Consider the following 21,633-nt stretch of genomic DNA (forward strand, 5'->3'; position numbering starts at 1 on the left):
TTTGGTGTTCATTGCGGTGCGCCGGACACCTCAGTGGTTGTGAATGAAGAAAGAACGGGACGATGCAACGCAACTGCATGATCTCAACAAGTCCATGATGGTGAAATAACTCCGCTGTGAAGAGATGGGGTATTCAAGAAGCAGGGATTTGGTCATGAGGAGAAGCAAATTACGAATTAGTCAATGTGTGGTCACTGGACCCTAGATATACATGTTAAAGGTACAGTTTATCAAATCCACCTTCCCCCGATGGCGCCTTCGCTGAACTGATGCATGCTTGATAACCGACGATGGGTGAATCGCTAGAGAGAGCCGTGACCAACAGGCTTCCGCTTGACAGAGGGACTCGAAGAAACTTTTGGCAGGTCTGCAGTAATGTCCTTCATAGTCATGAAATCCTCGTCCTCGGTGCGCTTCATCTCCCGGTTCAACTTGTCTACCGTCGTTGGTTCTCCCAACCAGCGCTCGCCTGTTTTATGATCGAAATGAACTGGCTGAACCAGTCCTTGATAGTGCGACATATCTGCTAGTGTTGGTGGATAGATGATAGTTGTCTCCCTACGTTCGAAGCCTTCTTCGGTCATGTACGGCTTCCCCTCAATGACCTGCGGCTCTGTACGCCATTCGAATGGGGTTGCTGGAAGCACTGGCTCTTTTTGAACTATATCCCACCATCTGTTCTTACCAGTGCGGGTTGGCAACTCGTCGGCAGAAATCTCGATCAAGCCTTCTCCCTCAGGGTTGGGAATGAAGTGACGAGGCGGGAGCACTTCGGTCTGAAGAACAGGCTGCAGCCGGTGGTAGTATGTGTAGTTGTGGATTTCGCGGTGGATTTGCTGCTGTATGATCTCGTGCTCGTGTGGCTTGATAACTTCGTGTACAACCGCTACCAGTCTGTTAGCCATAACGCAACCATTGAGCGGAGTGAAGCTTACCCGGGGCGACTGTAATGTCCTGATCCGTATCCACAGTATCTTTCAGATCCACAACGCCTTCAAGCATAGCATTCTGCTTGATCTTCCAGTCATGACTACCATCTGTACTCTGGTGGTCCTTTGTAATCGCAAGACCTGGAACAGGCTTCACGGCCAGCGCATGATGCCTGGCGGACACTTGCGCCGGATGACCACTTTTCGACAGGTCAGGCTTCTCAGATGGGGGATTATCTCGGTGCGATCGAACGCCATCCTCGAAGCCAGCGTTGCTGACTTGATGCCTGGAGGGTTCAGACGGTACTGCGCGTATTGTGCTGCCAGGGCCACTGCCATCGACGGATTGTTTTGAGTGATCAATGTGATGATGGCTAGAAGAATCTGCTGCTGCGTTAGTACTCTGTTGCGATATTTCGACTGCTTTCTGTGGCGTACTTGGTGTGGCGGGAAGAGGCTTTAACCGCCCCGCATCAGTCGATGGTCTATACCGAAGATGCCTTTCTGGTACGTCTGCCTCGGCCAATGGCTCTTCTTCAGAAGCTAGAGCAGGAAGGTACGATCTGTAGTCATCCGCAATCGATCCATCAAGATCCGTGTTGGGAGATGCTACCGCATGACTCGCTCGTCCGTCGTGGTAGGCAGAGTCCCGTGGTTGACTTCTCGTGTCCGGGTGAAAAGCATCGTTCGTGATTGCAGCGTCATGCTGGCGACGGCTGTGCGGCGAGGCTGGGTGCTGCTGGGTGCGTGGACTAGTCTCCTCGGACTGTTCGTACGAGGCTCGAGGAGATTGCGAGGGCGTTGACTTCTTCCTCCTATGGAGAACGGACTTGAGCTTCTCTTCAATCTTTTCTTTCATTTCGGTAATTTGGAGTATAGGGAAGCGACAAACGCAGATGAGAGCTAGGTGCGATGCCGATCTATTGTCTGATTTCACGAAGCACGGTGACAAAAGTAAGGTTAGATGACCTCACAGCACCTGCAAGCGAACGAAACCTTCAGCACCGTCCGGCAGGAACAAAGCCGAAGCCAGGAGAGTGTGCATACAGCTAGCTAGGATGCAGATTCAGAGCTTCTAGACATTTGAACAAACGGTCCACGAGAAATAATAGCTTCACTGATGCCGTGTCACGGACGATGCAGCCAGTGGCTGGAGTCTCACAAACAGTAACCCTGGAGCGCTCTCGCCCCATGTTCGCGGCGTCCGCGGAGCGGTCTCGACTCGATCCTCCCGTGAAGCTCCCTCTCCCTCTGCGCGAGCTGGTGGCACGGCTTGATGCAGTTGATTCACGACAACGACACGAGTGGCGACTCAACATGACGTATCCCGCGGTACTTGTGTTTCGCAGCGTACGGCTCGTAAATCGGTGTACCGGACAAGGCATGCATGGTAAAAGCAAAAAGCATTCATTGCCGCATTGGTATGTCACAGTGGAGATTAGAGCAGCATGACGACAGGGAGGGGAGTCTGGTCGCGGGCGGCTCCACTGTTGATCATCTTTTAGCGTACCAAAACAATGGCGATCTTGCTGGCATGCACCTAGTCGCAGCCAGGCCACCGGGACTTCCGAGACGGTTGGATGCTGCACACCGGGCTGTGATGGGGGAATTGATGGAGTGTTTGATGGAGAAGACGAAAACAGCATTGTTGCGATTCCTCATATGTGCTGAAGCTCTTCGCGGGAAGCAGCACGGGCCTGGCGTCGCCGGATGGCAGGAGCACGACCCTAGCGCCGATCCCTCCGATCACATAGATGTCGGGTCGCTCCTCCCCAATTGGTACAGCACTTGAGCATTTTTGAGACACTCATCCAGGGAGTGCTACGACGCTTTGAATCCTTCGTGATGCCCAATTCCTGTTTGGACGCGCAGCATGACTACATCATACCAACTAGGCTGCGGTAGGCGTGGAACGACAGCACCGGCCACATCATAGTGCCAGTATGCATTGTCAAGCGTACCAGCATGGGGCGCCATGCTGAGCGCTACCCACTGGGCTAACGACCCTGACGTACATCAGGTGTTTGTGGCGCGCTCCCGGCCAACCAATCCACTCTCCTAGGAGCATCGATCGAGACGCACATAGCTTCAGTCCGCTGTTGCTGCCCCACGATGATGGCTTCTTGCCCTGTGAACAAGGAACGCAGTCAGCGCCTGCCGAGTTTACCTGGAACAGAACTCACCCATTACGTCGTCATGCATCTGTCCCACTAGCGTCCTCTCTGTATAAGAAGGCAGTGAAGCAGCGCCTTGGGAGCATCATCATCACATTCACCACAACTCTTCCACACCTCACCCACAACCAACTCACCACCCAAACCAATACCAATACCATACAGCAATCAAAATGGACAAGGCCAAGGCAGCTATCACCGACTTCATGGGCCGCTCCGGTCACCACGACACGACTGTCCACGAGGCAGTTGCCCCCGCTGTTCAGCACGAGGTCATCAAGCCTCACGTACACGAGGAGATCAACACTGCCATTGACAAGGAGGTTCACCAGGACCACTACCACCGCACCGTCCAGCCCATCCACGACCGTGAGGTTCTCCCAGAGCAACACACTGCTAAGCTCGGTGCTGTTCAGCACCGCGAGTTTGACCACCGCGATGCCGATGCCACTAAGAGGGCTCTGATCGAGGACCAGGCTCGCTTTGTTGACGAGCGCCGCGTCGAGGAGACCACCCATAGCCAGAGTGTTGCCCCTACTGTCGGCGGAGAGCACGTCCACCACGTAAGTTGCAACAAAACACATCAACATTCTTGCCAAACACTGACGTCATTCAGCACATCCATGAGACCATCCAGCCCGTGGTTCAGAAGGAGACCATCCAGCCCAACGTTATCCACACCACCGTCCCCATCCATGAGGTTCACCATAACAAGGCTACCCACCATGAGACTACTGCTCTTCCAGCCATGACCATGGAGCAGTTCAAGGCCAAGGGCGGTGCCCTCACAGGCCGTGAGGAGCGTTACGACGAATTCGAGGGTGTCCCCAAGAACATTGGTGGTGCTGGCGGTATCGGTGCGGCTGCAGGTCTTACCCACAAGACTCACGGCACCCACGGCGCCGAGCACGCCCGCCACGGCGACTACGACGCCACCCCCAACCACCACAGCGGTGCTGGCCTGAGCCAGGGTGGTCTTACTCACAACTCTACCACTACCGGCACACACAACCCCCTTGACCGCAACAACGACGGCAAGGTCAGCGCCAAGGACCTCACCGGAAGCCACTCCAACACCTCCCACACCGACCGTGGCATCGCTGGCCAGGGAAACCTAACCGGCTCTTCCAATCAGGGAGGAATCGTCGGCAGCAGTCTGGGTGATCGCAACCACGACGGCAAGATTGACAGCCATGACCTCAAGGACCCTGCCCGCAGCGGTAAGCACTCTCTTCATATATAAGCAGGCAAAATCATGCTAATATGTTCCAGGCAAACACGGAGCTACAGGTACGCTAGACCCCAGTGGACATGTCGTGGGCGGTACCAACAAGGGCCACATGGAGCACCGTCCCAACGAGGATGGTAGCTTGCCCAAGGCCCTTACCGAGGACCGCTCCAGGGCTATCCCCCACTCCCAAGCATCTGCAGAGGAAGCGCGAAGATTAGAATCTGAACACGGCCAACAAGCAATAGGTCAACACAAGCCTTCGCTGCTGGACAAGCTCAACCCTAGTATGTGCCATGACAACTCTATCAGTCGACGCTCACTAACCATTTCCACAGAGGTTGACGCCGACGGTGACGGCAAGGCTGGTTTCATGAAATAAATGCATTCTGCACTATGCGCGACCGCGACCACGACCACTGCATGCAAGATACCAGGGACAGCTTTCCTATGACATTGTATAATTAGCCTAGTAATGAAGTAATCACTACAACACTTGAGAAAGATTGTTCCCCACGGCGCTTTGTTTCACCATGTTAAATTGCCCTTTCGGCTATGGGCTGCCACTGAGAGATTGGTTTGTCGGTGGGCACGAGGACCACCCTTCCACCTGCCCAACCACCCAGTTCCTTTTTCCCCTCGAAGTTGATGTCGAGTGTATCCACTGATGCCAGGCCGGCTTCATCGACTTGGCCACAGTCGTGGCTGTAATGGTCAGCGGTGAAAGCGTTCAGGTTCGATGGACCTACTACATCAGGCTTAGATGTGGCATATACTGCTCTTCAGCCCAAGCCATTGTGTTTGTCTCATCCTCGAACCCATCGACGTGTTTTCTACACTGTTGTGCTAGTTTCTTGATACCTACGCCCTTCTCGCACTTGATGTACAGCTTCCGGAAGAAGACATCCTCGCTGCCTAGACGTTCGAATTTGATGTGTACGTCCTGTCTAGATGGTAGATCGAGCGATTCAAGCCAGGCCTGAGGGTCTGCTCCATACTTGGATGGGGATATCTCTGAAGTCAGAGTCACATGAGGAAGGAAGCGGTGGGGTGAGTTGAACTGTTTTGATGTCCTGTCGATAAGACGAGGAATAACTTCGTTCAAGGGATGGTCAGCTGGCGGGACTAGCCAAAGAGAGGAACCAGGCATTTTTGACTATTGTCTAGAATACCAGAGGAGGATGCAATGTCAAATCAAGCATGACGAGGGCACGAAATGCCCCGCACTGTGGTTGGCCGCTAACGCCACGTGGCTAGTGCCCGAGTCAGCCACACCCTGACGTCTGGAGCTGACTTGCACGTGAAAGTCCGCATCAAGTCCGACAGGCGTTCCCACATGCTCAAAGGCACTCCATCTCCGCAGACGGGACGAATGAACATGCGACTATTGACACAGCGGCGCCGTCAGCCGATCACTATCCGAAATAGCTCTACGCCATGAGTGAAGCGCTGAGCGTCGTGTCGAGGGCGCTGTGGAGCTTCCTCCTATGCTTCTTCGACGTGGCTTTCTTTTGGCAACGAGTGCGTCAGCTTCCCTCTGCTACTGAATGGCCGTCTTGGGCCAATTGCTCCGTCTTCGGATAGAATGCTGATATGTTGAAGAGACTATACGCGTGGTGGGTGCAGAAGAGCCAGAGAGATCTGCTACTGGAAGCCATCGGGGATGCGCGGCTGTTCGAGGAATGGGAGGCGGCCGCGTACAAGCTCGATGAGGTTCTCGACTACGACATGTGGTAAGCAGAACCCTCACGCAATTCTGGGTGGAGATGCTCACACCGGACAAATGCTGACAACGACGACATAGGCGACAGACCGCGATAAGCAAAGACTACGACCATCGCCTTATCCACCAACGTCTCTCCGCCATCTACGAAGCTCAGGAGAACAATGACATCCTTGGCCTCATCAACCTTCTTCGCAGCGGGCTCGTTCGCAATCTTGGCAACATAACAGCGCCAAACCTGTACAATCGCGCATACGCCGGCACGAAGCTGTTGATCGAAGACTACGTCACGCAAGTCGCATACGCCATCGAGAACCTCACTCAATACCCCACGTCGCGAAACTCGGATACGGGCTTAACGAACCAGGCCAAACTGGATGTTCTCCATGACACAAGGCAGGCGTTTGGTAGATCCGTGTTGGTGTTGCAAGGCGGACAGGTCTTCGGCATGTGTCATCTTGGTGTTGTAAAAGCGCTCCATTTGCGTGGGTTGCTGCCCAGAATCATAGCCGGGACTGCTACCGGTGCTTTGATAGCGGCACTGGTGGGTGTCCATACCGAGGATGAGCTATTGGAGTTCCTGACAGGCAATACGATTGACTTGACGGCGTTCACAAACCGTCCCTACAGGAAGGGCGCTGGAGGAACCGCCTGGATAGGCACGCTGATACGCCGCTCGAGACGATGGTGGAGAGAAGGACACTTTCTCGATGTTGGGGTCCTGGAAGATGTCCTGAGAGCAAACGTGGGAGACTTGACGTTTGAAGAAGCTTACACGAGGACGAAAAGAGTGCTGAATATCACCGTCACGACAGCTAGTGGTGGAGGAATACCGAACCTTCTGAACTACCTGACGGCTCCCAATGTCGTAAGTACTTCGTCCTCTCCCCATGTTCAAGCAGGAACTGACTCTCCTAGCTCATCTGGTCTGCAGCCCTTGCTTCCAATGCTACAGCCTCCTCAACTCTCTACCATTCTGTAACAATGATGTGCAAGGACGATGAAGGCAATATTGTCCCTTGGTCTCCAGCTTCGAAGACCACTTTCCGCCCCTACACACACGCATCGTACCGAGACCGCGAGTCTCCCCTCCATCGCATCGGCGAGCTCTTCAACGTGAACCACTTCATTGTCTCGCAAGCCCGGCCCTACCTCGCACCTTTCCTACGCTCAGACTCACATCATCCCAATCCCAAACACGACGGCCGCTGGCGACTGAGTATGCCAATTCTGCGTCTTGTAGTTCTAGAAATTCAGCACAGGTTGCAACAACTCGATGAGCTGGGTCTGTTGCCCGCTTCCATCCGTCGTTTCCTCTTGGACGAAAACATCCCAGGCCCAAGTCTCACACTGGTGCCTGAACTTACTCCAAGCGACTTCTTCAAGCTGCTTGAGAATCCAACGAAAGAGGCGATTGACTATTGGATATTGAAGGGAGAGCGGAGTGTGTGGCCGGCGGTTACAGCGCTCAAGATTAGATGTGCGATTGAAGTGGAGTTGGATAGGGGATACCAGCTCGTGAGGAGGAGGAAGCCTTTTGATCCCGTTCCGCCTGGCGGAGGCTTGAGGAAGAGCGGGAGCAGGGGGGATGTACAGACTGCCTACGGGTTCGAGGACGATGGGAGAGCAAGAGAGAAGAGACACAGAGCGAGGGCTGCGAGCTTTGGGGGGAACGGGTTCTCTTGAGCAAGCATGAAGATGCTCGGTTTTGATGCGTTGTACCTTGGTTACAGATGTCATGTGAAGACACGCGCAGTACTCTACGTTTACGCACTATGAAACAGAAATCGTGTCTGTCTTCAGAGCAGATTATCAGCATGCACAGTGCGAAGAGAACAAGCTTTTTTGTACTTTGATTTATCGTTTCCTTCTTGTTTCATGGCCGCTGACTGTACCTAGAGTGATAGAGTGGGCTCCATGGAAGCATTGCATTAGCCGTACCATTCTAGACATAGTGTCATGTCTTGTGTGAGGAATGTTTTCCGCTCTCAGCCCTACCCGCTCTTGAGTGGACCTGTATCGCGTCATTAACGCTAAAAGAATTCGATGTTTCTCAACAGCCCCAAGATCGCGTTTGAAATACTAATCGTCCACTGACCTGTCGATCGTCGGCATAAAACACCTTCACCCTACAGCAAACTTCGTTAGGATCTGCTTTGTCTCAATTCCTCGTCTACCCCGCCAGTTCTGAACCTTCATCACAGCTTCCAACATGTCAACGTGAGCCCCGCCATAACTACCCCGCGTCAACGCGCAGTGCAGAGAACACGAACTGACCAACTGAACAGCAACATCACATGGCACCCCTCGCTGTCGCGCGACGAGCGCAACACATATCGCAAGCAGAAAGGCTTCACCATCTGGTTCACCGGACTATCTGCATCTGGCAAGTCGACCATTGCGACAGCACTTGAGCAGCATCTCCTCCACCTCGGATTCGCGGCATACCGCCTTGATGGCGACAATGTCCGATTTGGACTGAACAAGGACCTTGGATTCAGCGAGAAGGACCGAAACGAGAACATCCGAAGAATTGCTGAGGTACGACGTTCTGCACACAACACAACTAAGAGAGACCTTGCCAGCTAACACCTCTCTCTCTACAGGTCGCCAAGCTCTTCGCCGACTCGTCCACAATCGCCATCACATCCTTCATCTCTCCCTTCAAAGCCGACCGCAAGCAGGCTCGCGAACTACACGCTGTAACCACCGGCTCAGACTCCCCGTTGGCCTTTGTCGAGGTCTTTGTCGACCTACCACTCGAAGTCGCCGAGGCGCGCGATCCAAAAGGTCTCTACAAGATGGCAAGGGAAGGCAAGATTCCAGAATTCACTGGTATCAGCTCGCCGTACGAGGCACCTGAGAACGCCGAGATTCACATCAGGAGCGACCAGAAGAGTGTTGAGGACAGTGTTAAGGAGATTGTCGAGTACCTGCAGAGCAAGGGCTTGTTGGAGCTCCAGAAGTAGGTCTCTAGATGGAGGGATAACAAGGCTTGAAGCGACCTAGGATCACGAAAGCTCCATCGCTGGCTGAATTGAATACATAATTGAACAAGAGTGGCAAACTCTTACGTCGATGTACAAAGGATGATCGAATCTGACCATGACTTTCGCAACCCATCACGTCTCTTCACACGGATCAGGATAGTTACAGACACTAACTTTCAAGTACCATGTAGACTTTGTACGCAAGAAACAACCATGCAATAGTCTCTCCCCAAGGGGTCGAGAGCCCTGAGAAGCTATTTCGCTAGCCGCCCGACGCGCGCATACCGTAGTTGCATTAAACTTTACAGCTATATACAGAGCGCGTACTCTGCTCGCTCAGATTACTGCATCAGTCTGTTCAAGCAAGTTTGGAGTCATACTGGGATGTGTAGAGCAAGGAATTTCCAATAATTGATACGGCACAGTTGCAGTCAACGTTAACGATCCTGATCGCACTCCATGCCGCGATGGCGAACCCACCTGGTCCCTGTATGGAGGAACGAAACCCGAGTGGTCGGCTCTGGAACCGAATAGCGTGTCCCGCATGCTGTTGAATTCGAGACTCTGTATAGCCATGTCAAGGAACGTTGCGTGTCACATGGAATATTATCGAAACAAACACCATCGGACAGACACCACCGGGCAGATCTGAGTCCGTTCGAGACGTGAGATCCAATCCAAACCCAGCAACATTTAGATTGGCTTATTCTATGATCGCGCAACATGCTAGCATCATGTCCAGGCGCACGTCCACCAACCCTTTTCTCCGTCATCCATCCCCCGGGGCGGACCTAGAATCCAACGGCTATCGCAGTCATCAGCCCGCGAAGGCAGAAGAACAATCTCGGGATTCGACCTTGCAGGAAATGCCATAGCACCTAAATTTACCTCCGAGGACGGTGGGACATCGGCATCCTTCGCCCAATCAGCAGCCTAAATCGAACACGAAAAAGTCCAAAAAATCCTACAAAATATCATCTCCGCCGCCAATGTAGATTAATTTGACAACCATTGGCACCGGTATATCAACCCGATATTTTGCGCGCGACTCCACATGTGGTGCTATATGTGAAATGGCGCTAGTATCTCAATGATGGCGCGTTGCGTCTCGCTTTAGCGATCATGATCCTCGATTCTAGTTCTAATATCTTCGACTCCGTGGGATGCCGTGTTTGCCACTCAGCCATTCCCCCATATTTTCGCGGACTTGGGGTATGCGATGGGAATGGCGTGGGAGAGAACCTTAGTCAAGCTACGCGAGGGAGCTGGGTGGACCTAGCACAGCTATACATAATCAAGGGGACGCTGTGTCATTGCGAACTGGGGATCCTTGTGACTGACTGCCCTTCCTATCGGTATCGGTATCGGCCCCGGTCTTGGTCGGTATCTCAAGGTTGGTTTTCATAATGTTGACGTTGACGATAGAAATTGCGACGGCTGGTAATGTGGGGCGGTAGGATAATGGTAGAGGGCGTCACGGCTCGGTAGCGGGACGATGGACACCGGTCTGCTGTACACGTGTTTGACGACCTGCATGACAGCAGACCATAGAACCAAAGTGACCAAAAGAAAAGCAAGACTGCTGATGCGACTTGAAACACTGGTACAGCGTTGACGGCCGTAACCGGTGGCGTATGGCGTATACGTGCATGGAAGAAGCAATCATAGCCGGGCCGAAGGATGACGAATCAGGGAAAGCAAGTATACAAGCAGGGTACCGTTCCGATTGGGGTAGGAGGGGAAGAAGGACCCTGGTCATTAGTGGCTGGAAAGAGTATTGGAAAGTTGGAAATGGGACGATGGTGCTGCTCGAAGAGGGAGAATCAATGTGATTGTGATGACATGGGCGCAAAGCGCTTCTGCGACAAAAGGAATTACTCCAATCGTCCATCTGCCTGCCGTTTGTGGTTCCATGCCTGTATCTGCTTGCCAACGTTACGTATCCTTAATGCTGACTAGGGTGGATTACTTTCTGGTAGCTGCACTTCTCGGTCCGCAAATCACAAGCTTCCGCCTAGATCCTGCTTGAGGACGTCTAGTATCTTCTTACCATCGACATCCTCGCTACCTTTGTCGTCTACCTGTACACTACCGTCACCTTCTTTCAGGCGTTGCAAAATCTCAGGATCGAGCTCCTTCATCATCTCGTCAAATTCTTTCTGTTGCTCCCCCTCCAACAAGGCGTATTCTTTTTCCAGCATAAAATCGTCAGGCAACTTTTCCATCTCAACAGGGAATACATGGATGGTTGGAAATTCAAGGATAGTGCGCCCATGCAAGCTTTCGCCTAGGGTGAGAGAGGGATCTAGAGGTATGAGGACGTGGCGGTTTGTGCTAGTGCGTGGCTTTAGCAGAAAAACCCTGTGTTGCACATCGCCCATGGATTGGGTGCTTGGTTCATCGTCGCGATTGTGTCGAGTAGGTGTGTCTGCCATGTCCGCGTGTCTTTTGGATGGACGTTCCTTTTGCTCTGGAGCAAGGGTTCCTCGTGCGGGGGGGATTACCTCTGGCTCCGCATTGTTGACCTGATCCGCTGAAGCGGGCGCAACGTCGTCCTGCGGTTGTGGCGTAGATTTTGTTGGAGAACCTTCATGCTGAGGGGCTTCGCTGTTCAGCTTTCTTTTCTTACTTGTACCGTCTGTGCCATGTTGTGCGAAGGGCAGTGCATCCTTTATCGATTGCGTAGAGGATGTCTCAGTAATCACACGTTTCTTGGTTTCATCAAACCATTCAACAGTCCATACTATGTTACGCGAAGCCTTTCTGAACACGGAGATCAGCAGTGTCATATGAGCATGGTAATGCCGGGAGACTTACTTTGTAGCAGACATGTGTGACTTATTCTCCTTTTGTCTACTCATGCCTTTTGGCGCCTGGATGATCTTGACGCCGGCAGCATGTTCGAGCTTGCTGTACGAGACGCCTGCTCGCTGGCGGCTAGATAGACCATTTTGAGGAGTGCTCTCCGCTGTGGCGCCTGCAACCCTCTCTGCCTTTTGAAGGTTACGTTCTATACCCGAAAGGAAATTGTAGTCGTGATCAATACCCTTTGGAGTTACCAGATCAGACTTCTTGACAAACTTTGTTGGGTCTCGCTTGCCTGAGCATTGCGCATTCTGTTGATGGCGCTTGTAGCATGGCAGCGAGCATGTACGTGCGCTGCACCCAGGACATTTGTATTTGGACTTGTTGCTATGACTAATTGGATGTTAGCTTTCTGTCCGGTCTCGGTTTTGTTGTGTTGGCTGATGTCACGGGAAAGCAGAGCAGAAACCAGGTCGATTACCAGTGACTATGGACTTCTCCGAGGTATTACCCGTAGTACGGGGGGAATCCAGCTAGACATACCATATGCTGCATAGTTCATTGAGCGACATTGCATCTGTCATATCGCGCAAACAGTGGAGACGAGTAACGTGATATTAGATCGCCAATACCTAGGCCGTCAGATCTAGCCGACGGGAAGTCACTTTCACACCTAGGGCTGCGGAGAAGCCGTAGGCGTGAACAGGCGCAGAGAAGGTCTAGCGGTATGTGCTGTTGACGGATGCGACGCGTGTTGTGGCGTGTGAGGCAATGACGGGTCGCGAGGCAAAGTTTCGTGCATGGGCGTTGTGGCTGAAGTCAGATATCGTCCCGGCTGAAGATGCTACGGCTGGCACCAGAATGCAAATCTACCGTGGTGATAACCTCGCAGATCTGCGTGGTAAGCAATTTCGCAACGTTGCTTGGATGGAAGCTGCACGCAAGACTGCAGATGGTGGCAGCTGTGAAAGTTTGTGCGGTTTGGACTAGCGCGAGATCCAAAAACTCTGTCCGCTGCTCGTCCCTCGTCTAGTGCAGATCTATCGCGACGCTTTCCACCCTCTCGGTCACTGTATCTCTACGCGCAAACCTCCCATAAACACACAAATTTGCGACTTGTCTGTGGCCTTTCAACGAACCATGGCCGGAGCAGTCGCACGCCGCCAGCGCACTCGCCAGGCTTCGGTCGACTGGGAATCCTTTCCTTAAGTGCGTCGGAGTATTCTCCACGTCAAATTACGTCGAGGTGCACCAGGCGCAGATCAAACCGACGTCGACAGCGCCGATTTATGCGCTTACGCTCGTTTGCTGCTGTTGAGAGGCAATCGAGTCGTTCTCGTCGTGTCCGGCTGCAGCCAGTCCTGTCCTTGTTTGCGTGACCGATCTTGGGCGAAGGCGCCCGATTTGCCAGATAACATTACTGCCCGGTGTTTCAGCCTCACGAATTGCAGCTGCTCTCGCAAACCTCAGCAGACAACAATGTCTGGCTCTCGAGGGTCCACTGCACGCGAGACTACTGTGTGTACGTGGCCACCATCTTTACCGGACTGTGGAGCCGATCGAGTATCTGGTCGACAACTCGACGGTCCATTTTAGACGCAACTCTCCTGCAGAAAGGGCCTGCCGCCTGCCAGCTCCCACGCAGGACCAAACGTGCCTGGGGGGCCTGAAAGCGATCTTCATGTATCGCGCCCTGGGCAGCGACCGATAGCCACCGGCCGTCAGGGGTATGGCTCGCCAATTTTTAAGCACTTCCATTCGCGGTCCGTCCGAGCTGCAAGTGCGGGAACTCTGCTCATGCATGCTGCTGCTGCGAGAATGCACGCTGCAGACGTGCTCATCGTGCACAAGGCTTGCGAATGATTCGAATCCATCCCAATGCGGTATTCAGCATAAGACCATTCCACACGGCGCTATTGCCACCAGCGGGGGTTCTCTTCTGAGGCCGCTGCACGCTCTCGCTGACCGAGTCGTGGTACCAGAGCTTTGGGTGCTTGACGTGGCCGCAGAAACACTCACAGCATGTGCCATGAGAGAAGTCACAACAATGTACTTTGTATCGCCCGTCTCTTTGATTGCGGCCCTTGCTACCGTCGCGCCGCTTGAGGAAGTCGAGTGAGCCGTTATTCAGGAAGAGCGCCCCTGACAGCGCCGTGCACCGTGCCCTGAGACGGACCCTGCGAAGGAGCAGGGATATGCTTCTCATTTCCTCGAACCGAAACTTGTGAAAGCCACCCATGCTAGTCTCCGGGTCGTTCAACCCCCAGCATCCAGTCCGCGCGCTGCGGCAGAGCTCCCCAAAAGCCATCATTCCCCCTTGCTGCTATCCTCCTCTACTGCCCGCAGCAAGGTGACCTCGGAGCTTTCAATTGACGGAGTGCGTAAAAGTACTCACAGTCCGCTCTCTCTTGTCCTCGCGGGTTGCCTATCCGACTCCTCCACGCATAGCCTCATGTGTTTACAGTTATTACTGTCATAATAATTACTGGATTCTTCCGCCTGCCGCTCCCTACAACCATACCCGAACGGCCAAATCGACAGGACCGACGTCGACGAACCCGCCAATATGGCCCCTTCTTTAAGTTTGCGACCTCGTACTGGCGCCAGTGAGCGTCCTCCCACAAGAGACAATGCCGACCACAGCCTCATCATCCCAAGCCGGACTTCGTCGCTTCATTCGAGGATCACCCAGCCGCTTCCGTCGACTCTAAACGTCAAGCAGGGCGCGAGGAGCCCAAAGACTCTTACCCATGCCTACATGGTGTGCGGTGTTGGACGGGAGCCGTCGCAATGGGTGAAGGCGCCTGCGCCATCTCAGGGCAAGATTGGGCACATGAAGGGTGCAGTGGGTACCTTCTGGCTTCCCGAGATCTTGGGCAGCAGCCCAAGATTAGAGCAAGACAATGATATCGCGAGATCTCTGCATGCAGCTATGCGAGTATGTTCATACAACACGGCCATTGTTGCCATCCTACTGACTGATGTTACAGGCATGTTTCCCTCACGATGTCGAGATTTGCACTGGCAGGAGCCAGCCGCACTGCGTTCACCATTCTTTCGTTCTACAACAAGATTCTTCGCACACTCTCTACGGCATTGCACTGCGCGTCTGGTCTCGCGCTGATGAGAAGAGGGCTGAGACTATCCGGGACCTTCGCAAGCGAATCGAGCCCGACTTTTTCGATAACCCAGATGAGACATACTGGATTCCATACTGCCTCAGTTTCCTCTCCCGATACCCTTTGTACAACTTGCTCGGCGACTACTTGCGCGGTATGTGGATTCACTGGAACAAGGCTACAAACCTGTTCCACGCCGAAGAGGTGTCGCGTATTCTCAGCTTCCCTGCCCCTCGCCTGAACGACCTGGTTCGAATCGACATGAAGGACTATGCGCTGTGCTACCAGTTCCCGTCCTCGCCTACTGGGTTCCAAAATTTCGCCATGTGGCCGCTCTTCACGTGTTTGTCAATCCCCAACATCGTGGGTGTGATAGAGGCTGCTGTATCACCAACACGACGAATCATTTTCACCAGCCATTACCCCGCGATGCTCACGATTGCAGCCGAGACTATCCGCTTCTGCGTGAGGGTTTACGAGTGGAGCGGTCTGTACGTACCCGTCGTCCATGCGCGTCACGTCAAAGATTTGGTCCAAGAGCCGGGCCCATACATTCTGGGTGTAACCTCAGAATGCCGGTCGCTTTTTACAGCTCCAACAGATGCACTTGTCGTCGACTTGGACCGCAACTTCGTCCTGACCTCCAGCCCGCCGACCGCCCTAACGGCGGGCCAGAGGACCAAGATGATCCAACGTCTGACACAGGCTCTCAATGGTGAAGTGTCACCGACTGGTGTTCCTCAGCATCTGCGATCAGCGTATGGCGGTGGCAAGCTCATCCCCGCAGGCCAAATTATCGTGATGCGTGGCGAGGTTGAGAGCATCCAGGACCCCGACTGGTGGACCCAAGATGCGGTTATGTCGGTTATGGATCATGTGTGCGAGAAATTGGTATGTACCCAGCCGCGCGAATACACATCTGCCCACATACTAATACCACCCAAGGGCCGGAACACTGGAGTTAAGGCCATATTTGGAGGCTCCGTCAAGAAGCCATTGATGACCAAGGTGTCGATGCGCCATTTGAACGAGATTGTCCGCGAGCGCAACCAATACTCGCGTGACGCACAAGAAGCCTGGACAGACTTCATCAACCTCAAGCAACGCTTGGACAGCGAGCTTGGTAAGGTCACGAAGCGGAACAACTTCTTGGTCGAGGAGCTCGAGAGCTGGAAGCAGCAATTCCTCAAGTTTCAGGCTTTCGCCGAGCAGCTCACCAAGGAGACCCAAGATCTCAAGGTCAAAATCGAGAACCACAAGCGTGAGAACCGCCGCCTCACCAGTCTCATTGATCAACAGAAGGACGACGCCGCAAGACTTACCGTCCGGCTGTCTGGCACTGAGAAGCAGCGTGATGATGCTCTCGAGGCGCTTGTGCTTCAACAAGAGATCGCTGAGGAGCTTGAGCGTGAGAGGAAGAAGAACAAGAAGGAGCTCGCTGCTCTACAGCACACCAACGGTGCCATCATGCGCCAAAGAGACGAAACGCAACGTGTTGTGCTTCACCTTCGTGCCCTCATTGAGGGCCAAACCCACCACATGGAGCACATTGTCAAGTCGCTCAACCAGGACGACATGTCAAATTACATGGATGCCGGCTTTGAGGATGTTCCCGAGGAGGACGAGGATGAGTTCGAGGATGCTGAGACACAGGCTCAAACTCCAAGCCGCAGGTCCATCAAGGACAAGTCTGAGGTTGGTACTATCCGCGGCGTAGCCGGTGTTGAGAGCCGTCAGGAATCAAGAGCAAGCACTGCACAAGGCAAGCATCTCGACGGTGAGGACGTAACACCTGACATGGAGCAGCGATTATTCAACAACCCCGCACGCAACTCCAAGCGCTTCTCAAACCAGTCCATGGTTGACGTTGCCGACCGTGTCCTTCGCGACAAGACCGACGCGATCGCCTACATCATTCGCAACATCTCTGAACAGTGTGCTGCAGCTGTAGAGGGCCTTCAGCTCGCCCAGCGTGCTGACACGGAAGATGACAACCACAGTGACCGTCGTAGCAGCGTCGGCCAGATGTCTTCAGCTGGAGGCCGCGCGCAGTCAACCATTGGCAGCGAGTACGGCGATGAGGACAACATGCTCCGCCCCAACCGAGGCTCAAGCATTCCTCCAACTCCTGACCTAAGCCACAGGTCTAGCACCTCCATGTCTATGGCCAGTGCCAGCACAACACCAGACCGCCACAGCTTACAGCACCGATCGCACGACATTCCCGTCGTGCCAACTCGTATCATCGAAGACGATGATGATGTGGATGGCAACGATGTCCACGCTGACATGATACCCGTGTCCAAGTACGCGACACCACTCCAGCGACCCAACACTGCTGTACGCCACAATCTGCGATGAGCCAATTGTCACTGTTGCTTGTTCTATTCCTCATCTACTTTGTCTTATCATTAGCGATCGAAACGAGATTAGCATTGATGCCCTTTTCCTTACCATGTTACCCACCCCTGGCGTTGATCGGCTACACCTAGGGACCCTATCTTCTTGTTTTGCACTTCGTTACTCTCCTTGAGAACATTGTTGTCTGAGACGACCCCCTTCTACTTTGGGTCATTCCTTATGTTTCTATGAGAAGAGTTGTGTTTATTGTGGTCATACCCGAAGAAAGACGGATGGATGGAAGCAACTCCAGTATGTGGGTATAAAGCCTGAAGATGAGTAGTGGAAGGAGAAAAGGTCCTTGGAGGAGCCCAAGGCGTTCGTTCTTCCGTTGCGTTAGGCTGACGAGCAGGTAGCTCGTGTGTATGTCTGCTTGTAATCTGTTGTTTTGTTAGGATAATACCACTTTCTCCTTTTGTTGTGAAATACAAACGATCTACCTGTATTGCGCCTCCTTGCCATCTGTAACATTTATATGCTCGGTTGCAGTTAGCTGGCTGCGATTGGTATCAAAGTGAAGTTGAAGGTATCCCAGCCTAGGCGGACAACAATGCACCCTCCTTCACATCTGCACACTAGACACCTCCCCGAGCTGCACCATACTCGCGCGACTGGACATGTTTACGGTCACCTTACGAACCCTTTATGTAGCAGACCATAGCGGCTTTCAGCACATAAGCTCGCTTTCATATCGTCTACGTCCTGCACCTAAAATACTTCAATGGGAAAACTCCTTCGGCTGACACTAAAAAGACAAGATGAGAAGAAAGAAAGGCAGACCAGATGGAAGGTCCATAATCTGCCAAAACGTGGTGAAATTGGTCAGGTTAATCTGCATCTCCAAACATCATCACCTAATTAGGCAAGTTTTTTTTTTTTTTAGGGGGGTTGATCGCTGTGGACGTTTCTAGAGGTTATGGGTGGCGAATTGCTTCCATCTGATAATTTTGGGGTCAGGCGATCCACGCGTGTATGCCTTGCGATCATGTCACTTCCTCGTCTCAGTGGACGAACATTGGTCACGGCCACTACACTGCTGTCAATATGGACGACTTTGGAATATATAGACTTGTTGTCTTCAAACATGCAGAAGAGCTGGTTTCGCTACGTACTCTGGGCTGATAGTCACTTGCTTGGTTCGTGGATCTGAGTACCTAGGTATCTTTCCTGTCCAGAAAACAACGTGATAGGATCTGTATATTCGGTCTCGACGGCAGAGCGAGAATCGTGTGTTTGCTTTTGATTTGATCTGAGTTCTTCAGTCATATTTACAGCCTGCTGGCAAGACTTCAATCAAATCGATCAACTTTTTCTGATTTAGCAACAAGGAAGCGCACTCAATAGACACCTTTGACTTTGTTGAAGATATGTCATTTCATTTCATTTGACGCGAGTCTATTGCAGGTTCGGTGTGATTTGCTTTGCATGATATAGATGCAGATGGCTGATTCGTCAGCTGCACTTGGGCTTTAAATGCTTCAAGTATGAGATTTTGTTGGAATGGGAGTGGATAGGAAGGCAAGAGGCACAGACTTGAGACTGGCAAAACATGTGCATCGAGTTGCATCAGTATGTGTGTACCGTTGGGGTGATGGAAGATGCTGTTGTGTTGGTGCGGATATGACATTGTTCATAATACTTGGCTTTTTAAGTTTGTGACGTATGCCAACTGACCATCCGTATGGTTCATACGCTGATTTACATCGATCTGGAGCGGGTGTATTGACTGCCCCATCGTCAACGGGGTGATGCAAGAGAGTTGCCATTAGTTTGGGCGCCAATTTGACAGCATCGCCGCGCATACCTCAAGACAGTCTTCGCATGCATGATCCTGGTGTACGATTACGAAACATGGCAGACCTCCTACACTGGCTGATGTACGAAAAGAGGATAACACACGTATCGATTGAAGTGAGCGGAGAGCTGTGGAGAGCCGCAGGGATTTTCTGACACGGAATCCGTAATTGTACTCCAGAGATGGACAGCGGCTGCGTTGTTGCATGAATCTAATGGTAGGACCTACATTAGCTGCGTCTAGCGGTATGACCGTTGAGGTCTGAGTAGTGTATTGAGGGGCAGTCCTGTAATGTCATACACCTGTGCAAGTCGAGCCGAGCTTCGTCGGATGATCACGCGAGGGCCGATGGCGTCTTCAGGAAAGTCCAACTTTAGAAGACGACAGGCCAGCAGTGTAGCGTGTGTTACAGGTTACATGTTTCCGATGTTGACAGTGTCAGGGAGCCGCGCAGCTAGCTCTATTCTGACAATCGAGTGACGGTTTACCTGCATGAACCGGCTTAATAGAGTTTGTAGTTTTATAGTACCCGACGGCCGTTGGTATAATCCTTGTTCAAAAGACGTTCAAACCGGTTGGTTGCATGCTGCCGCGGATCACAGTGATGACACCATGAGTTAAAGGGCCGGGTGGGGGCAAAGGCCTGGGACGGCATTGAAAAGGACCGTAACGTATCGATTGCCCATCAAACAAAGACGGCAAAGGCACAGGGAGGCGAAGTGGCGGGCAATGAATCTTGAGTCAGTTGCAAGCTGCAGTCGAAATAGAGTTCAACATGGGGCTGCAGCATGCAGTAGTCAACATCTCGCTTGTGGCCCACGTATAAGAGCGAGGATATCGGTTGAAATTCATCGGTTGAAAAGTGTAGAGCACATGACAAGAGTCTTAGTATTCCTACTCGGTATTCTTATTGCAACTTCGAAATCGGGCGCGTAGGTTGTAGAGTCAGCATACTTTGGTCCCCGATGTGTTATGATGCAAGTGCGTGGAGATGTTCGACATCCCCAACTTGTCAAATCTGAGACGAACTGGGGGTCAGGGTTGGCATGCGGCTAAGCTTCGCATCTTGGAGAACTCGTGGCTCGCGTACACAAGCTAGGGACTTGTAACGATGGTGGGTCCTGGCTTTCCTGCTCGGATCTAGTGCGGAAGAACGACAGGCGATGGATACAGTAGCTCTTCTTGTGCTCGATAGAAACTTGCTCTAGGTATTTCTTGATTCATAATCTGTCGTTGCAACGATTACTGATGACGTTTGCCTCTAGCCTTTTCTCTGGCCATGAACGATGATAACGTGCAACGGCATGCAAGATCGACGAGGAATCAAGGCATGTCGTGCAGATGGTCCCGTAGCTGCGTGTCTAAGCAGCTATAATAGCCGGCTGTTATTACATTGTGGGCGATGTGCTTAGTACGCGAGTGGTTGGGCATCACCCCAAACGTGCTGCTGTCCTACGCCATGCTCGGTTACTGTTGTGGGGATGAAGTGTCGGCGGAGCCTGCGCGTGTGCTTGGGCTATTGCCACGGCTTCTGCTCGAAGATGTGGCGGTGGAGATACAGATTGACAGGTCCGCTCATGTCCGGTCCCAAGGAGGAAGTGACGTGGGAGCGTCAAGGGCTTCTGCACCAAGTTTTGCAGCCAATTCAAGTTTTATTCCTGGCCAACGTGTGCATGAGGCTGACGTAGAATGAAGCTGTCTGTGGAAAGCGACGGATAAAGAAGTGGCCATGGAGTCGAAGTCGAACCGATGCGACTTCCTATTTGGGGAGTGGTGCGCGCGCGCGCCGGTGGACATGAATCACTTGGGCGCCGGGCGTTGGTGGTAGTCGGACGGCAAGTTCCACCACGCGTAGAATTGCAACAATAAGGGCCGGCGGAGGGACTACGCCAGACCAACGCATGGCTGCTCACGTACGTTTGTCATTTTGGCAGAAAGGGGCTGCTACGGGACGAGCAGCCAAAGCCACAGGGCGTTGGCAGAGGGCGCTAGAAACAACCACCTTGTGTCGAAGACCTGCTGTGGCTTCATGCATGCACGCAGCGGTGGAAGAGGAGAAAGGGCAAGGGACCCGGCACTTTTGCGCATGCAGCTCGAGGCGGCTTTGCAGTAGATGCCCCTCTTCTGCATGCGGTTTCCCACAGCGTTTCTGCAGCGGTCGTCACCTGTGCCAAGGCCAGGGACGGGTAGTTCGCTTACGGCCAGCGGAGCTGAAACGCGCCAGCATTTGTTGTCGAGAGGCTGGCGACATGTTTCCTCATCAATGAGATGAGGCGGAGGGGATCTACAGCCGCAATGGCTGCGTAGGGGAGAACAAGGCCGGGAGCGGGCTGCCGGTGCATGAATGGCATTGCGCGTGCTCTGCGCGTGCTCCTTTGTGGCATGACAAAGCTGCGTGGCCTTGTTCAGGTTAGAAGATGGGCCATGAGGCAAGACTACCAGTAGACGGCGAGGGCTAGTGGGGGGTTCA

At 52.9% G+C, this 21,633-nt stretch overlaps 7 protein-coding genes across 7 annotated transcripts; 4 read left to right on the forward strand and 3 right to left on the reverse strand.

Moving 5' to 3' along the window:
* Window positions 1-302: 302 nt before the first annotated feature.
* Window positions 303-1,788, reverse strand: ACET3X_009786 (uncharacterized protein; the record flags this gene model as incomplete). The annotated part of the gene is made up of 3 exons (XM_069455939.1): window positions 303-886; window positions 936-1,313; window positions 1,368-1,788. The coding sequence occupies 3 exons, from the start codon at window positions 1,786-1,788 to the stop codon at window positions 303-305; spliced, it is 1,383 nt and encodes a 460-aa protein (XP_069302619.1).
* A 1,412-nt stretch (window positions 1,789-3,200) lies between these two features.
* On the forward strand, window positions 3,201-4,816 carry ACET3X_009787 (uncharacterized protein). The gene is made up of 5 exons (XM_069455940.1): window positions 3,201-3,666; window positions 3,720-4,323; window positions 4,376-4,393; window positions 4,580-4,618; window positions 4,670-4,816. The coding sequence occupies exons 1-5, from the start codon at window positions 3,277-3,279 to the stop codon at window positions 4,711-4,713; spliced, it is 1,095 nt and encodes a 364-aa protein (XP_069302620.1). The 5' UTR covers window positions 3,201-3,276; the 3' UTR covers window positions 4,714-4,816.
* A 51-nt stretch (window positions 4,817-4,867) lies between these two features.
* Window positions 4,868-5,516, reverse strand: ACET3X_009788 (uncharacterized protein; the record flags this gene model as incomplete). Its single annotated transcript, XM_069455941.1, has 2 exons — window positions 5,081-5,516; window positions 4,868-5,036 (listed from the first exon to the last, which is right to left on the reverse strand). The coding sequence occupies exons 1-2, from the start codon at window positions 5,479-5,481 to the stop codon at window positions 4,868-4,870; spliced, it is 570 nt and encodes a 189-aa protein (XP_069302621.1). The 5' UTR covers window positions 5,482-5,516.
* Window positions 5,517-5,768: 252 nt separating this feature from the next.
* Window positions 5,769-7,740, forward strand: ACET3X_009789 (uncharacterized protein; the record flags this gene model as incomplete). The annotated part of the gene is made up of 4 exons (XM_069455943.1): window positions 5,769-5,852; window positions 5,934-6,064; window positions 6,136-6,922; window positions 6,973-7,740. 4 exons carry the CDS (start codon window positions 5,769-5,771, stop codon window positions 7,738-7,740), a joined length of 1,770 nt encoding a protein of 589 aa, XP_069302622.1.
* A 526-nt stretch (window positions 7,741-8,266) lies between these two features.
* Window positions 8,267-9,023, forward strand: ACET3X_009790 (uncharacterized protein; the record flags this gene model as incomplete). Its single annotated transcript, XM_069455944.1, has 3 exons — window positions 8,267-8,274; window positions 8,343-8,595; window positions 8,661-9,023. The coding sequence occupies 3 exons, from the start codon at window positions 8,267-8,269 to the stop codon at window positions 9,021-9,023; spliced, it is 624 nt and encodes a 207-aa protein (XP_069302623.1).
* Window positions 9,024-10,871: 1,848 nt separating this feature from the next.
* On the reverse strand, window positions 10,872-12,774 carry ACET3X_009791 (uncharacterized protein). The gene is made up of 3 exons (XM_069455945.1): window positions 12,393-12,774; window positions 11,862-12,242; window positions 10,872-11,807 (listed from the first exon to the last, which is right to left on the reverse strand). Exons 1-3 carry the CDS (start codon window positions 12,431-12,433, stop codon window positions 11,045-11,047), a joined length of 1,185 nt encoding a protein of 394 aa, XP_069302624.1. The 5' UTR covers window positions 12,434-12,774; the 3' UTR covers window positions 10,872-11,044.
* Window positions 12,775-14,139: 1,365 nt separating this feature from the next.
* Window positions 14,140-17,820, forward strand: ACET3X_009792 (uncharacterized protein). Its single transcript, XM_069455946.1, has 3 exons — window positions 14,140-14,787; window positions 14,840-15,859; window positions 15,914-17,820. The coding sequence occupies exons 1-3, from the start codon at window positions 14,416-14,418 to the stop codon at window positions 17,327-17,329; spliced, it is 2,808 nt and encodes a 935-aa protein (XP_069302625.1). The 5' UTR covers window positions 14,140-14,415; the 3' UTR covers window positions 17,330-17,820.
* The last annotated feature ends 3,813 nt before the right edge of the window (window positions 17,821-21,633 follow it).

The sequence above is a fragment of the Alternaria dauci genome, chromosome 10 (assembly GCF_042100115.1).
Source record: "Alternaria dauci strain A2016 chromosome 10, whole genome shotgun sequence".
NCBI classification, from domain to species: domain Eukaryota; kingdom Fungi; phylum Ascomycota; class Dothideomycetes; order Pleosporales; family Pleosporaceae; genus Alternaria; species Alternaria dauci.

What these genes read in the sequence shown, in the direction of transcription:
- ACET3X_009792 (XM_069455946.1), top strand. Translation starts at nt 14,416, where the DNA reads ATGGCCCCTTCTTTAAGTTTGCGACCTCGTACTGGCGCCAGTGAGCGT. An exon ending in CTCTGCATGCAGCTATGCGA is followed by an intron (nt 14,788 to 14,839) that starts GTATGTTCATAC and finishes CTGATGTTACAG; the next exon opens with GCATGTTTCCCTCACGATGT. An exon ending in ATCATGTGTGCGAGAAATTG is followed by an intron (nt 15,860 to 15,913) that starts GTATGTACCCAG and finishes ATACCACCCAAG; the next exon opens with GGCCGGAACACTGGAGTTAA.
- ACET3X_009791 (XM_069455945.1), bottom strand. Translation starts at nt 12,433, where the DNA reads ATGACAGATGCAATGTCGCTCAATGAACTATGCAGCATATG. An exon ending in AATGAACTATGCAGCATATG is followed by an intron (nt 12,243 to 12,392) that starts GTATGTCTAGCT and finishes ACATCCAATTAG; the next exon opens with TCATAGCAACAAGTCCAAAT. An exon ending in TCACACATGTCTGCTACAAA is followed by an intron (nt 11,808 to 11,861) that starts GTAAGTCTCCCG and finishes CTCCGTGTTCAG; the next exon opens with AAAGGCTTCGCGTAACATAG.
- ACET3X_009787 (XM_069455940.1), top strand. Translation starts at nt 3,277, where the DNA reads ATGGACAAGGCCAAGGCAGCTATCACCGACTTCATGGGCCGCTCCGGT. An exon ending in GCGGAGAGCACGTCCACCAC is followed by an intron (nt 3,667 to 3,719) that starts GTAAGTTGCAAC and finishes GACGTCATTCAG; the next exon opens with CACATCCATGAGACCATCCA. An exon ending in GCTGGACAAGCTCAACCCTA is followed by an intron (nt 4,619 to 4,669) that starts GTATGTGCCATG and finishes CCATTTCCACAG; the next exon opens with AGGTTGACGCCGACGGTGAC.